We start from the raw sequence: 17,189 nt of genomic DNA on the forward strand, positions 1-17,189 counted from the left end.
TTTTTCATTCCGTAACATTCCATATTCTATATAGATACAATATATACACACAGAGGTGTGACTTTCAGGTCAGCACTGCTTTTAGTTAACAGAAGAAATTCAGTTCCCATTCTGCTCTGCTTCTCCCTTCATCTGATTTGTATTTCATAAAAAAGCTTCCAGAAACTTAGTATAGCACAAAATAAACAAGAACTATACATATAGGATGGAATAAAAAGTCCAAAATTAAAAACAAGTATAAAATGTAAGCCATAACAAATAACCACTATTCCTCATGCATGCTGTCCAAAAAAAAAAACCACAAAAGACCTCATAATCTCTACATAAATATTTAGAAAACACTGATCATGAGCTAAATACCCCTATTCAATGACAAATTAATTAGATAACTAAAGAGAAATACCAACAGCTCTCCCACAGTGCTAGCAGAAGGATATATCCAGTCCTGAATGCTCTCCAGGAACTTACCTTTGATTCCCCTGTACAGGTGACTCTTCAGGAAAGGGTATCTGGTTAGCTGATCCACACTTTCGAGGAGTGCTTGTATTCAGATTTGGGCTATCAGTTGCTATCCTCTGGCTACCATCTGAAGGTGCTGATGTGAAGTTACTTGCTGGATTGGTAGATGCAATCCCTTTGCTCCCATTACATTGCTGGCTAAGTGTTTGTACATCATTTCCAAGACTGTCCATACCCATATTTAATTCTCCTAGTTTCTGGATAGATCTAATAACAAATGACAAGTTAAAAAACCAAGCCATCAAACCAGGTTATTTTGAGAAGTTACAGAGGGATATGGGTGGGTAGAAGAATGAAACTCCCCCAACCTGTTAAGAAACTGTTCAGTAAGGTTCTGTTGCTGGTCAGCTCCATCTTCTTGATTGACTCCTCCCTCTAACAACATCTGCTGATACAACTGTCGCTGCTGCTCTTTCTGCTCTAAGTGCTGCTGGTAACGTAGTCTTTGTCTGTAGTATTCCTGAAACTGCTCTGTGGAATCACGAAGCTAAAAAGAAATGAGAATCCCAGATGGAATTTAAATAGTTAATTGTGGTATTTAACTTAAATATTTACTTTCTGGTTCAGCATTTCAACACAGCATCAAAAAGCCAGAAGAGTCACCTCTGAGGAGTGATGGTTTCATTCTGCCTTAAAACCAGACACAATTTATGTATTAAAAGGAGAAAGCACTGCCAGCCTATGCTATTCACTGTTGAAGCAGTCCTGCCATAATTCTGAAGGAGACTGCTCTTTCCTACAAAACTTCCAAAGTATTACTTAAGATCAAAACAAAAAAGTGATTGAAAATTGAAAATAAAAACCAGAAAACTATGTAAGTCATACTTTCATTAAAAATTCAGTATTTTCTGCCATGTTGACATCTCCCTGCCATCAGTCTGCAGACCTAATTTACCCCTCCCAGCAGCCAACTCTGCAGTGGTCTATCCAAGTGTTACATTACGCTTTTGAAATTGGTGCCCTGTTTTAACTTTAGAATTCCCTATTTTCTGGACCAAACAAACACTTGAAGTTCCTTTCTCATAGTCTTTTCTCCTTCACATACTGTCTTTTAGCTTCCCACACTGCCAGCTGCCCAGGACTTGCTGCCTTCTGCATTCCCAAACCTCATTTTTCTTCCACTTTTCTGCTAACAGCTGAGAACAAGATAAAAATGAATAAACAGAAGACCAAAAGCACTTTAGTCCAAGGCCAGATTATCCACACTGAAGAAAAAACCCAAACTGCACACTGTCCTAATAGAAAAAACCAGAAAAATACCAATAGAAAAAAAATAGTGAAAGAAAAAAAAGTCTATGGGTTTTTTGCTTGTGTTCTGGAGTGATAGCTTTGTCATCTATGATTTTAAGTTGTATAAGGACATCCTCATAACTTCACATTAGTTCAGACAATTCATGCATATTGTCTTTTTAACAGCCTTTGCATTTCTTCTAATTAACAATACTTGCATGATGATTTTTTGTTCTCTGACACAATAATGTTTTTTGATTTACAATGGATTTCCTAGTGCTGTTGCATTTGCAAAATATTTACCACCTGAAGTTTCCCATGGTGAATACCTGCAATTCAGAAACTCCGAAGTTATTCTCAGAAGTCAAAAGCGTTTATTTTCTGCGTTTGAAATTCATGAACTATTCCCCAGTCCCTGGGTTATAATCCTAAGCAACAAGTATATTCTTTTCTATACTTCTTTCCATGACTGATACTTGTTTGTTACAATTTTACTCACTCTTCTGAGTTTTTTCAGATTCTGTGCCACTATTACCCAAACTAACATGCAAACCTAAAATATGTTGCCCAGAAGCTCTATTCTACAAACTCTGGCTTCTAAATCAGCTTCTACAGGAACACAGGCAAAATAAGGCTCTGAAAAGAGACTTAAATTAATTTCTTACTCATACAGGTATACACATACACCACTATGATGTGGGAAACAAACCAAGGTGAAATTGCACCAGGTACTACATTCTTTTCTACTTGTGTATAGCAACCTGGCCAATATCTTCAACACAGCATCTCCTGCCCTCATTCTCTCCTACAAATTCTGCATCTATTTTTCTCCCCTTTTGAAGCCTGCCCTTAGCCTACCTAGCTAAGCTCCTCCTTCCCTTCCAACATGCATACAAAACACCACTGCAGCAGAGAAGCAACTCAAAGTCCAGGAGGGGAGGGAAGTCCTCAAGTTTGGAGGACTTTGTTAATCCCACCATAGACCCCAATGTAGTCTAGAGTCAAGTACCCAGAGCCTACTAGAAAACAGCCCTGTCAAGGTTAGGCTGGTTTTCAGTCCCATATAGATGTGATAAGACAAGACAAAGTTTACTTAAGAAAATCAAACCTGAGTCTGCAAACAGAACAGACAGCACACTCAATGCTATTCATCATTACCAAATTTAGAGATGGGTATTTAACTGTGGAAAAAAAATAGAAGAGGTAACTGTTTTCATTGTTTCCTTCTGAGCTATTATTTCACTTTCCCCGTACTGCTGTTACAGAAAAGAAAAAAGAGAAAATAGATAGTCAAGGCACAGTCCTCAAAGATGAATCCAAAAAAAGGTTATGCTATTGGATTCTGAATAGCAAAGATATATTTACAAGGGAATTACCCAATTTTTATTTCTCTATGTTCTAGACAAGAATTCATGTAAGGTGACGTATGAAACCTAGTGTTAGCACCAAAAATTACAAGCTACATGCTAGATTTCTCACTAAAAAATGAAGAGGATGCTTAAAGCACTGTTTAATCTAACATTGTTGGCTGGGTTTTTTTTTTCTTTTAAAGATATACAGAACAGTTTAGCTGGACTGCTGTGACAAGGCATTCTAATCAGCTGCATTACAGACTTTAGTGACAGCAGACCTTTTTACAATGGGGACACAAAAAAGTAGCAGCTTCTTATACAAGATGTAATATGGCATTTTTACTATAGTAAAAACAAGATTCGAAGCAACCCATTGTCATGCATGAAGTTCTACACACAAAGGCAAATCATTATGAAGTGATCAGAACCCAGCTCAAAGGGCCTCATTATTTTTAAACAAACAAGCACTACCTCATTTTTCTCTTGTTTGGCTGATCCCTGACTCTGTGCTGCACTGAGTGGTTCATTTTCTGGAGCTGAGCTCTGGCACGAAGTCTCACTGCCGATGGGATGCTGTGGCTCCACGGGAGTATCACTTCTCAGAGCAACATGGAAAAGAAGAGATGCTTAACTGAGAAAAATTAAGAGTAGAACATCAAGTGGAGGAGAAAGGTAACATTCTAGAGTAAGATCTGGTAACACAAGCATGCAAACTACTTAAGTCACATCAAACTGAAGACATTGCTTAGGAAAAAAATGCCATTTGCAGTGTGTTACACTAAACAAAATAAACTCCCTGACAAACACAGAGCACAGCCAGTTTCCAAAAAGCCTTACTACCATAGCATGCCCAAATTTCATGTTTTCTATCCCTACACTTGAACTCTACACCCTTTGACTACCAAGTTACTCAAAATCTCCTGTTTCAAAGCAATTATGTGCACAAATGTATCTGATATACTGTGTGACTAAACTCTTCCCTAAGATACCAGTTTCATTACCACTATCAACATATAAATTTAAACTAATATCCATGGATGTTTAACATCCATCTGCTTGAACATTCCTGAAAGTGCAAGGTAGAAAAATGTTTATATTGCTTTTCTTGTATTTTAAGTATTTCTGCATGCCACTCTTTCCAAAATGGTTTGGCAATCAATCAATAAATGTGCAGAACACATTACAAGTCTTGGATGCCCATCTTCAGTTTTGTCAACTTAAAGTCTTTTTTCCTCAGTGACTCGGAGCAAAGTTCTTAAAGAAGTTATTTTAAACTTTTTGGGTACCTCTGCACAGTAACAAAAGTAACTCAGCTGAGTAAAAGACAATTGCTTAATGAACTTATAAAAGAAATACAGTATTTCTGCCATGTGTAAGAGGAAGCAAGGGCCAGATTTACATAAAGCTCAGTTTCCACCCTTGCAAATATTGGCATTCAGTCTGGACACTTGATCTGAAGGTGGATTTTCTTCTAAAAAATGTAACACCTTCTTGAAAACTAGGGGTCTGACCCTATAGTTCTAATCCTGTAATTCTGACCCTCTAACCCCGACCTTCAAGAGATGTATTATTAATGAAAAAACATGTTACAAGCTATAAACTTGACATTAAAAGGCCTACATAAAGAACTGCAGCAATTAAACATCTTATTTAGCCCACACAATGATGTTTTTTGTGTAGAATTAATCTAGTACTCCAATATTGAAAAGGGAAGAAAAAACCTCTCGAGAATCAGTTTTAACACTTGACCCTGGTCTACTCACACAAATGATAAGGTTTGATACAGATCAGTAAAATTAGAGGATTCACAATAAACTAGTATCTTCAGGAGTTACACTTTGTAAAAATGTAACATCAGGGATACTTCCCTAAAACTTAAGCTATCCACAAAAATGCCAGCGGTGAAGAGGCTGGTAAAACCCAAGATTTTAATCAAACAGAACAGCTCCTTTCAAGGTAAGTGTTAAGACAAACATTAAAACACACGTTACTGTAAGTATTTCCATTATCACAGGTGAACTGACATCAGTTTGGTAGTGTTTGTTTCCTTTTTATTGAGTTTAATCACAGCTGCTCTTTACTGTAACACAACATATGGAACATTGCTCCAAGGCAAAACTAATAGAGACACCAGCTGCGGCCTGCATTGATCACCACAGCCCCAAATGTCTTCTGCTGGCCACTGCACCCAAGTGCAGGGCTAGTTACCCACCTGGTTCTCTAAGAGCCAAAAAAGCCAGCAGCTGCTTTCTAGGGAAGTGTGACTATAACCATTCAAAAGGGACAGAACTGCTGATCAAAAGACAGGCCAGGCAGAAACATGATGATAAACTCTCAAGTGATAAGTACCATTTCTCTCCCTTACCAGGACATTTCTCTCAGAAGCCAAGTTTGCAGTCTACATTTCATTAAAGAACTTACTCATGGCATAACCCAACTATCTCAAAGTCCGATACAAAAAACATAATACATTCACTCAGCTGCCTTACTCATCTTTGCTTTGAAAAATACGACCTAAGCATTTCAGCTGAGCTACTACTATAACAATTTAAGCGATACAGGAATGCTACAACAATGGCATACTGTCATTTCCACCGACTTCGCTGCTCACTGCAAATTGTTCAAGTATACTTAAGTAACTAATTTACAGTGTCAAGACCAAAATTATTTTTCGAGACTTGAGGGCAGAATGCAATGGAGAAAGGATATGGGAGTTACAGCATTTCACTGTGTCCATTTATTTATCTGGAATGGAAGAACACAGTAAAACTGAACACAAACCCTAGCTAGACCATATTACATACTCAGAGCGTATTTGTGCTCTGTGCTAGGAAACTTTAAGAAAGCCCAAATTGAATCCATCAGGCTCAACCCCAAATATCAAAATCTACTTAGATCATAAAATCATAAGGAAGAAAACACCTTCTGCACAGAGTTTTCATTACAACAGAATTTAAACAACCAAACTGTTTCAGTGTTACGCTGCAGGTAAGAACACAGAAACAGTGCGACATAAGCTAAGGTAAAAACAGAGCTCTAGCTGCACTTACCGCTCCGGTGATTCTTCAAAAATGCTGTGACATTCAGTAGTCTCAAGCATGAGGCTTCTACTGAGATTCTGTACTCCAGGGTAATGGAAATTAGCGAAGGAGTGCGACATGGGAGAAGTTTTGGTCCCGAGGTCTGTGACCCGCTTATCGTGGTTTGTCAATCCACACGAGAGCCCATCTAAGGCAGGGTTTAAGGAGCGGGTCATGTAAGCGTCTGCTGACTGAGGCCGTCGCATTGGGGACGATGGATAAGGAGAAAGTTTGCTGATAAGAGGTGTCAGAAGATCAGCATAGGCAGCTTTTGTAGGCTTGAGGAGTTTATCAACATGAATATTAAGCATCTTTTGTTCAAAAGCACAAGAAAACACAGTAGCTGGCAGATTCTGCAGCCACGATAATAAGCTAAGATCCAAGTCATCACAGCCATTACCACACAAGAGATCAATGCCCAGCAATACTTCACTTTCTGTGATTTCTTCTCCTGTTGCTTTGCTCTGACAGAATTCCACACAACATTCATAAAGCAATCCCTTCATTACAAGCTGAAATAAGCGATTGTTACTTGCTTTGAAGCCAGCCTCGCTCAGTTTCCTATCTGCTGGAATAAACTCTGCCACCATGACACAGGCTTCTTCGAAGCAGTGAACCCGAGCGGTGCTGGGATTCCAGTCCTTGAATTCAGCGTGGTTGGTCAGGCGAGGCAGCGTCAGCAGCAAGCACAGTTTGCTGTAGTCTTCCTTAGAGGGACAATATTCCTCCAGCGCATGCAGGCACTGCACAGCCTCTCGCATGGTAAATTCCAGCTATGGAGACATTAATATCAACACAACACTCTGTAGTACATGTATTTCCACAAGAGAACACTTGAAGAGCAGGCAGCAACAGAATTTGTCTCCTATCATTCATTACTATTACTGCTTATATTTGAATTAAAAAAGCATATAGAGTCTAAAATTGCTGATACAAGTGCAGTTACAAAAGAGGCAAATTCCTAGATGCTTTGACTTCCTAAAATCCCCCATCAAGTCCCATCTTTTACAGATTTATTGAATGTTTTCATGTCACTTCAGGTTTGATGGGCTTAAAATTTTGAATCTGTAGCTGAGCAGCTCCAATTCTATTGTAGCACAAAAGGTTACTTCCATTCTCAAAGCCAGCTGACTTATTTTCCCCCTTTACTTCTATAACCTGTGCCAGTAGCTTTTCACAAAAGCCTTGTAGATTGCTCTAGATTAGCAGCTTTTATACTGAGATTTTCTGTTCTTCAATCAAAAATGTTAAAAAAGTTCAAAGAGTTCTCAGAAGATAAGACCTCCAAATGAATAGAGAGCTTTATGACAAAGCCTGTTGATAGCTAAGAGCCAAGAACCATGTTAAATGCACAAATCCTGACATTTTTAGTTACAAAGGTTTAAAAACCAGTAAAAATCCCCATTTACCCTTGTTACCTAGATACTTCAATACAGCAGCCTTTGACCCACAACATGCCAACAAATTTGGTAACATTTAAAACAAAATAAGAAGCATTAATCTGATTTTTCTTCTCTACTGCTATCTAGTCACAGTATACAGATAGAGCAATCAAAGAACTAGTACACTTCCCATTTAAACTGTAATTATGGACTTTTAACTTTCTCTACTCTGTCAAGAGAAAACCCTGAAATACAATGTAAGAGTAATGGGACAGAGAATTAAAATCAATTCAGTCTGGAAAACAAAATCACTTGTCTTAAACCTACTGTCATTCTTAATTTTTAATTTCATAACATTTTTGTCTTAGAAATTTGGTATTACTGTATCATCAACATAAATGAAAAACTGTAATTTATTTCACAATCTGCACACCTTCTTTGCCAGTTTGAGTCACTGTCTCTTTCCATATCAAAAACTTAAGTCCACAACCCCTGCTGTTTGCACACTTAACTGAAAGAGTCCTTTGTGAACACATCTGCTCCCTCAAAAAAACCAATTCTGACCTTTCTCTCCAAAACCAATAGAAATTAAGTGTAAGATTCATTCAAACTTTCATCTGGCCCGAATTACCACAATAAATTTCTGTGATTCTGAAGCCTGCTTCAGAATATTTCTGGGGAATAAAAAAAAAAAGTAATGAAAAAAAAGAAGAGCCCTGTACTTTAGGACAATGGCCTATAGTAAATCTGAGGGTCAGGACCACAGACACAGCATATGGTCACTGATCCATCTGCAAAGTTTCGAGCAACCCTTTTATGTATGACTGTATTTGAGATCAGGGAGCCACACTCATTTCCAAAGAATAATGACTACTTTTTCCAGTGTTTATGAAACCATTTGGTAATAGCTAAAATTTGTGTATTTAATGCTGGAAGCTTCTGCTCTGCCTTTAAGCAGGATAATCTCAAGAGATTTTCTGATAACAAAAAAAATTCCCAAACCAGAGGCAATTCTTACATGCTGAGGCTCATCTTCTGCTGACATCGCATTGTTTACACATAAGGCTTCCAAGAACTTCTGCTTCATTATAATGTAACGAAATCTGCAGGTGAGAAGAGAAATACTGTACATCTTGCTCCAGTAGTTAAACTCTTCTAGAGACAAGGAGGCTATTTTACATCAAACTTGTGAGTTAGGCATAGCTATTGCCATGACAAGGAACTCTGATACGAAATTGTAACAAATTGGTAACCACAACTTTTTTTTTAGAACAGGATATATTTTTCTCCATAATTGCTTTCAGAAATATTCTATGACAAATATCAGAAGGCTAATTAGAAAAAACCAAGTATAGAAATCATATTATTTCTTGAATAGAAGTATGACGGAACAGTCATCTATTAAAAGGTTGTACAACATGCATCATATTCCTAAAGTGTACAGCACATGACAGCTCATTACAGACTGTGTGCACGTATTTTAAGTACAAGTTTAAAAACACACACACACTCTTCAGGAACAGCACACAGACTAGAAAAAAGCCACCAAAAACTAAGGTGAAAAACTCAGAACTACTATTTTTATAGACAATACTTAGAAATCCACATATTTTCCATAACTCAAAAAACCTGAACTCTGACATACATTCTATTTTACCTTTTCTTGTCAAACTTTTCCATACATTCAAGAGGCTGAATAAATTGAAGAACCTCATCCCACTGGCCATCAAGAATCAACTGCCTAGTAAAAGAAACGATCATTCCTTGAGTGCCACTGGACAAGAACATCCTTTCCTAAGTAAGCAGCTCATTTAAATACAAAACAATAATTTAAATACACAACAGGTGATGAATCTGCTTTGAAAAGTCAATGTTTTGCACAGATGCCAAGATGATTGTCTAGTAAGACTAACAGTAAGAGCAAAATCCAAGTCTGTTCTCAATATTTTGAAAAGGGAAGGACATACTAGAAGGACAAATATTAAGTACTTTTAAAGGCACATCAAAAAAGACAAAATGGTCCTGTGTCCCCTGCTTTACCTGTCATTCTTATTTAAAGAAAAGACATCTTACTTGAAGACTTTGATAAAGGTATCATTTCAATGAATACATCCCAATTAATGAAAGAGAACTCAAAAACGAGTTAATTTTAACTGTATAAATACTGCTGAGGCTATTTTATGAAAAGGCTGGGAGAACACAGAGCTCCCATATTAAGCATGTAGGAGGAAGAGCTTGGCAGGAAGGGTGCCAGTACAGGAGCTCCAGCCCCACGATCTGTGGGCTGGACTGCACAGGTAGAGCAGTTCAATTTCTTTATGCACACACAGAGCTCTCTAAAAAAGGTCCAGACTACAAGGCAAGGATGAGTTTCTCCAACTAAGCTAACAATGAAACAAAAAAAATTCGGATTAATAACTCGAATCTTTCTGCACTTCTTTTGTTTCATTTTAGTCCAATATACATGATTTTAATGAAAAGGGAAGCCAGGTGAGATATTTGTTCAGTGATAAAATGTACTTTTCAATGTTTTAAGAACAGCTGGATAAATTACTTTCTCATTCTTCAATATTATTAAGTACCTTTGGCATGAACAGAAAACATCAATGCTGAAAAACTAGTGTGGATCTACACTGATTCTTTTTAATAATATTGAGAGCAATATCCTGAATGGTAAATTGCACCAACCCTCATGCCTTGATGATAATAGATACTCTTTTTGTATTGTTAAATTTAAGATAAATCTAAGTATTATTTTGAAATGCACATAATTTTTTGGGGGGAAAGCTCTGGAAATCACTTGTCCTTGATCTTAGCACTAAAATACTGTGAAAACATTTCAGAAGTCAATCAACTACACCTTCAGGGCCGGGTGATTGGTAAGCAGATTATGACACATCACAGATGCCAACAGGTCTTGGCTTTCCCATTCTATTCATGCCTATGGTTTTCCCCCAACTTAGTCTGCACTGACACTGGCGCTTGTTAAGGCTCCTTCTCACTTGAATTCTGGCACTTGGTGTGCCAGAAAAATAACAAAGTTAAAATGAACAAGCAAACAAAAAAAGAATCTATGTCAATGTATGCTGCTGCTGCCTGGTCTGTGACTCTGAGTGGCTCCCAGAAGGATGTCAGTGACTGTAGGGATGGGACACACTGTAGGGATGGGACACACTGTAGGGATGGGACACACTGTAGGGATGGGACACACTGTAGGGATGGGACACAGAACAGGACCAGGAAAAAGCAGAATAAGATGAGGGTACAAGTTAAGATCTCCTGTTCAGTGGCACGGGGCTGCTGACTGAATCACAGTCCAACTCCTGTGTTTTCATACACGTGGTATTTAAACACCAGAAAAAGAAGTCCTACCTTAGAAAGAGCATGTCATCTGAAAACAAGCCATTAATGACCCCGCTTTCCTTCTCAAGTGCCAGCATACTGATGTGAAGCTTCCTTGAGTTCAGAAAATCTAGTATTAGCTTAATTATTTCAGCTTCTTTAACATTCACTGTTTCTTCAGCCGTCATGATGGCAGCCTAAATGGAAAGAAAGAATTTTAGCTCTGATCAATACCTTATTTTCTGCTTGGTTAGCAAATGTTGGCTACCAATAAAAATAAAAATGCAGATTTATAGGACTGAACATAGTGGCATTACAAAAATTAAACAAGATTAAGTAATTTATTTTGAGGTTGACTATGAAGCTATAATTAAGATCTACCAATGTATCTGCAATTTTTCCATTTCTGTCCTGTGCATAAATAGGGGGCTAGATAAACAAATCTACCAAGAAATCAATCCTCTAGCAGCGTGAAAATACTGGGATTACTAAGCCTGCAATATGGAAAATTTTCCTCTCTGAAATGCAAACAGTGAAGTTCAAAGAGCAGAAGAGTTACTTACTATGTCATTATGTAGAGCTCTCACATATGAACTTAAATATTTCTAACAAATATAAAAAGTGCAGCACACTAAAAATGCCATCTCTCCTTACCTTAGCTTTGAAGTAGCAGATGACAGCTAAGCCAGGGGTTTCCATTCTGCCTTCCTAAGGATGTCTACTTCTGCCTATTCCCCTCACGAAGGATCTAAAGCTGCCAGCCTAAGGCGGCCTGAGACAGCGCCTGCTGGCTGCCAGACTCCCATGCACTCATTTGCCTCCAGCTGCCTGTTCCCGGCCCTTCCTCAGCACTCCTCACTTCTGTCACTGCAGGAGCTTTTCCATTGGCTCATGTTGTTGGCTCACTGTCCTAATGAGCTGTCCAGCCAGCAGAAAGGAGAAGTGGGCAGATGTAGCTTGGGCCCTGGTGGCCAGCAGGCTGCTTGTTTAAAGCTCCCACAGATACAAGGTCCAAGCTCCTTTGCAAATCAATTCCTCTGAGGATATGAGAATTGTAGCATGTACTCCTCGTAGGGAACCTAAATTAAATTTTTCTTTTGGCTAAGTCTTTCCTGGTTCCTTAACTATGACTTAAAGTAGAAGCTGTTCAACTTTCTTTTTCAAATGGTAAAAAGACTTTACAAGTCTTTTTACAAGCTGATCTGCTGACAAAGAACTGGGGATGAGGGGAGAAACCTGCTAACACAGCCAAGCTACACAGCATTGCCTTATCAAGAGCTCTAAAAAAACCCCAAAAAATCACCAAACCAATCCCCCCACACCTAGCAGCACTCCTGCAGCTACAAGAATACAATTTAACAGCAGGAAAATTTCAGTTTAATCCCACGTTACTACTGCAAAAAGGGGCAGTGCCTCTTCTCACCTCTGCACTTGGCCACTCATCCCAGCCAGCTCCCAGCCCCACAGATGGGCTGTGTGCTGAGCCAGACCACTCCTCTGAGCCAGGTGCAACTCAGGCATTTACTCACTCCATGGGCACAAGGGCACTAATGATGACACAAAAAACAGAGCTTTGCTTTCTGGCAGTAGCAAAGTCTTAAGCTGACTTCAGTGCACTCTCATCATCAGTTTAATACCAGAGAAGAAACCAGTGCCAGAGGTGAACCCTCAGCAGGAGGCAATAGAACAAGGAGAGACACTGCAGCACAGTGATCCAAAAAATGAATAAAGGGAGGGGAGATGACCACACAGAGCAAGACATCCACAGCAGGAGAGGCTGTAGTTCCCAGTGTCTTGTAACTCAAAAGGAGACATGAAAATTGTTTGGAATTCCCTCACGAAATCATTCACTTATGCAGATCCAGCAACTGAAAGACAACTGGCTGTGGGCAACCCATCTCCCAAGACAACTTGAAAACATCATAGGGCCTTCAGGTATCTCATCCTTGGAAAACTGGAGTTAACAAACTATCTACCTCCTACTAGGGAAAGATGCACAGAATCTGAGTAAGTTTGAATAAACCAAATAAAACACTCAGACTATTAACAAGAAATTAGTTATTTACCAGAGGGGAAAGGAAGAGACAATTACTCCAGTAAAATCTCACCATAAACCAATGCTAGTGAACTTGAAGGGATACAAAAACTTAGGCCCTAATAACACAGGTTTTTGCACTATTGTCTAAACCCCCAAATTTTCCATCTTCCTCACAAGTGTATGCCAATTTTTTTCCACGTAAGTTTTTGCCAGAACATTTGACTAGCAAAGCATTCGATTATAGTAGCACAGTTTATTTTGGAACAACAAGAGACCTAGTTGTGCCAGATGAAATGGCCTAACTCCTTAAAATGGCTGGGTCTAATTCTCATTTTAGTCACAGAAGACTCCAATTACCAAGTATTTTGATGGGTTTCATGAAAGACACGCCCAAGACCATAAGCACACCCCTCAGCTAGTAAAGTCAAAAGAAAAAATTAAAACTCCGGCTTGCAGAAAGCTTTGCTGCAAGAAAGATAGATACATAGATCCACAAATCAAAACCCAGAATTTGTAGAAATATGCTTTTTCCTTATGTTTTAGTCCTGTTTCAACTTCCCCTTTTGGCAACTGGATATGGATTTTTGGTCCCAGAGAAAAAATTCAACCCTACCCTCGTACACTGAATAGGAAAAAAAATAAATCAACACAGATTTAACCAGCAGTTTAGTATTAACATCTTAATTCAGAACCTCATCTAAAGCATTTGCACTTCTCTTTTATAATGCTTTATGACATTGGTGGTTTTTATATAAACTAATTAACCTCCTTCTCCAAAGACAAAGTAAGGCTTAGGCAAAGCTATACTGAGACTCCCCATCAGAAAACTACTAGAAAAAAAAAAATCAAACTAAGAATTCCTTTGAAGAAAGGAACACCAAGTCCAGCTTTCTTTTCAACTGGCTCTACGGGACACAGGTGTAAACAGGAAGCCACCCTACATCACTTCAAAGCTTAGCTTAATTATTTATATATTATACTAATGACAAAATGAGCGTATTATTCATTACTTTGCTTCAGAGTACATCTACATTAAGTAAAATGCAGCATCTGTGAGCTGTCTTCCATTCTCCATTGTAGTTTTTTTAAAATAAGAGGTTTGTCCTGAACATAAAGCCTCCAACAATTTGAGCACTTAACTTCATTTACTTAATTTTCATAGATCAGGGTAAAGAATGGTTGCACCCTCCATATTTGATATAGGACTAGTAACAGTACCTTTGGGATACAGTAAAGGAAAATGTATCACAACATCCAAACTTAGTTTGGATACTGAACTTCTGAAAAAGCGTTGAAGTGCACTGATAAGCTCATCCATTAACAGTACTATGATAATATTTAGTGTGCATTCCCTGCCAGTGCAACACAAACAGCTAGAAAAGAACAGCAAACCTACTAGAGAAGATTTTCATGTAACTGATGGTTTTTACTCTGATGAGCTCAGACTTCTCTTATAAGCATTATGCTGTCAAATAACAAGAAGCATTTTATCATGAAATTATAAATATACATAGGCTTTCACATCACCCTCTATGAAATCTATGAGGTTTTCTGACATTCAGTGGTATGTCAATACGTGCATAAATAAAAATAATAATAATTAAAAGGCAAAGAACAGCAGGGAAACTCAAGATTAGAGCTCAAGCTGCATCTTTGGCCCACCACACTGTATTGCTTTCTGCTGGCACATATGGCACGTAACGTCACAATCTGATCAGCTCAAGCTCTAATACTCAAGAATGATGCAAGCACTAGCTTGAGGTATAAATGAAAGCAAATGAGAATTAGAGCTTAATATTTCAGGTGCCTTGTATCAATCACATTTCTGATGCAACCTTTTTATCTTGCCCAGTCTTTTCAGAATGGCACTTCTCCACATCTTCCTCCTCCTGTCCACTCCCTTTTATCTTCTGCTAGTTCTGTACTTAAATTTGTTTTTCTACATCAAGAAAACAAAATAACTTCTTGCCACAAACCGGACACATCTTTTCTCTTTAACTTCAGTGGATAAGATGTTTAAGCAAGCTCTTTGGAACATTATATCTAATGCTAAACCTTCCAGTGAGAAGCTTCACCCTTGTTCTGTTCTTACTCATGTTCTAAGAGCATGCCAACAGCAGGAATCCTCGCATGGTGTTAGAAGCATAAGAAAATAACTCCTTAAAAAATTAAAACAGATTTATATTCACTTATGCATATAAATATACTATTTCAGGAAAATGTTTATAAACTAGAAGTATCTAAAGATAGCACTAAACAGTCTCTAAGCTACCTTTCTTAGAAGAAATTTAAAATGTGTATGCATGCACATGATAGAAATTAAAAGTAATGTTTAATACTGAAAAACAAATTGTGAAAGTCTACAATAAGCATTATTCATATGTTATTTATCAACTGAAACAGGTCATTTGCCAATAGCATAGAATACACATTTGGAAAAACCTGGCAAGGAATATAAAGTCTCCAACTATCCTGAAATACAAGAAAAAAAAATGATAGCTCAAATTTTAAGTGTCATGCTGTGAGAGCAGTGACACATTTAAAGGGACACACAATGCCAAATTGGGAGTCTTGGTTCACTGACAGCTGCGATGCAGACCCACAGCCTCAGCATCCTGGGGAGCTGTCAGAGAAAACCTCAATGTGAACAAGTCATACATATTTAAAAAGCTGGCTATTTTGCATTAAGCTATTTGACCTTTTAATCCACCCCACAGTCACTTACATTTGACTCTTGTGCCTTCCCAGAGGCCACTCCAGAGTTCTGGCTACACAGAGCCCACAGGGCACTCGGGGCCTGGTCAGTCCCTAGTGGCTCCATTTCTGAAGTGCCCTCAATCATCAGTTATTCTGTATCGAAAGAATTTACAAAAAAAAAAAAAAAAAAAAAAAAAAAAAAAAAGACTATAGGCCAAATTTTTTTCACAACTCATTCCCACAGCAGTCACTGGAGCTCGCTGACACCCATTTCACCCTAAGAAATCACGTAATTCATTATCTCAAATGAAATGCATTGAGTGTATTAAGGCCTTAATAGAAAACCTTCACTAAACTTTGCACAGCTGAACTCTCAGACCTTTTCTACTTCAATACACAGCAAATCAGTGTCCTCTTACACACCAGCCTTTCCTGCCTCACACAGATTTTTCACCGGCTTGCCATCTAGTAATCCATTTTGTTCCCCTGCTTAGATCAGCTGTTGCTCTACAGCCACCCCGGTAATCCTTGTCTCACCACGCTTGGGAGGTGACCGCAGAGCTCTCAGCATTCACCAGTCCCTGTTACAACACGCACACGCCTTGCCCAGCGCATTCCGCACCGGGAATGACAAAAAGGTGACATTAAATTATGCAATACTTCACATCACAGTGAAAACAGAAGGCAGAAAATAAGAAAAGCCAAACAACTTCCAAAGACTAGAAATTAACGCATTTTGACTGTAATTCCCCATATTGTTCCAATTTTTTTTTCTCTACACACGCGATTCCATACGAAATCCACCTCCGCCGGGTTTACAGCAGCCGCCCCGGTTAACTGCGCCGCGCCGAGCCCGCATCAGCATTTCGGGAACGTGAGCTCAGCACCAGCGGCGGGCAGGGCCGCACGGCCCCGGAGCAGCTCCCGGGGGGCGGCCCCGGGTATAGAGCGCTCCCCCGGCCCCACCGCGCCGGGCACCGCGCCCGGGCTGCCCCGACCGGGCCACAACAAAGGGGCGGCGGCGCTCGGGCGTCGCCGGCAGCCGGGGCGATGCGCCCCCCGCGGGCGCAGCCACGAACGGGCCCAGGGGCTGGCGAGGACGCCGGGCAGCACCCACCTAGCGCTGCGGCGGCCGCAGCCCCCGCCCGCATCCCCGCCGGCCCCCGCCCTCCGTCCCGCCCGCTCACCTGCGGGGCCCCGCGGCCCGTGCGCGCCGGCACCGGCGGGGCGGGAGGGGAAGATGGCGGCGGGCCCGGCTGTGCGGCGGGCGGGCCCGGCCCGGTGCCGCGGTCTGTCTGGTGCCGCTGTCGCTCCACTCGCGGCTGCCCGCCCGCTCCGCTGCCCGCCCGGCGGCGCCCCGGGGCCCTCCCGGCGCCGCTGCCGAAGAGGAAAGCGAAAGGGGCGGGCCGGAGCCGCCCCGCTGTGGGGGCGGGAGGGAGGCACAGATGGCGGTGGCGGCCGCGGCCGTGCTGGGCGGGGCCGCTTTGTTCGCGGCGGGGCGAACCCGCCCGCCCGGCGGCAGGGCCGCGCCCCGCGCTGAGGGAGCGCG

General features: G+C 40.3%; 1 protein-coding gene across 3 annotated transcripts in view; it reads right to left on the minus strand.

Moving 5' to 3' along the window:
- The window catches only part of WDR47 (WD repeat domain 47), a 29,934-nt gene that overhangs the window by 8,909 nt on the left and 3,836 nt on the right, over positions 1 to 17,189 (minus strand). Inside the window, exons 1-8 of one of the 3 annotated variants that reach the window (XM_039555721.1) lie at positions 16,828 to 16,969; positions 10,936 to 11,102; positions 9,221 to 9,304; positions 8,582 to 8,666; positions 6,152 to 6,954; positions 3,573 to 3,696; positions 828 to 1,006; positions 469 to 726 (exon numbers count right to left, since the gene is read on the minus strand). In XM_039555721.1, coding sequence (XP_039411655.1) covers positions 469 to 726; positions 828 to 1,006; positions 3,573 to 3,696; positions 6,152 to 6,954; positions 8,582 to 8,666; positions 9,221 to 9,304; positions 10,936 to 11,093 — 1,691 coding nt within the window. In that variant the 5' untranslated portion in view covers positions 11,094 to 11,102; positions 16,828 to 16,969. Of the gene's footprint in view, positions 1 to 468; positions 727 to 827; positions 1,007 to 3,572; positions 3,697 to 6,151; positions 6,955 to 8,581; positions 8,667 to 9,220; positions 9,305 to 10,935; positions 11,103 to 15,668; positions 15,794 to 16,827; positions 16,970 to 17,189 lie in introns of those variants that run through there. The other 2 variants (XM_010409260.4, XM_019291594.3) reach the window with 2 other exon arrangements.

This window comes from Corvus cornix, chromosome 8 (genome assembly GCF_000738735.6).
Source record: "Corvus cornix cornix isolate S_Up_H32 chromosome 8, ASM73873v5, whole genome shotgun sequence".
NCBI classification, from domain to species: domain Eukaryota; kingdom Metazoa; phylum Chordata; class Aves; order Passeriformes; family Corvidae; genus Corvus; species Corvus cornix.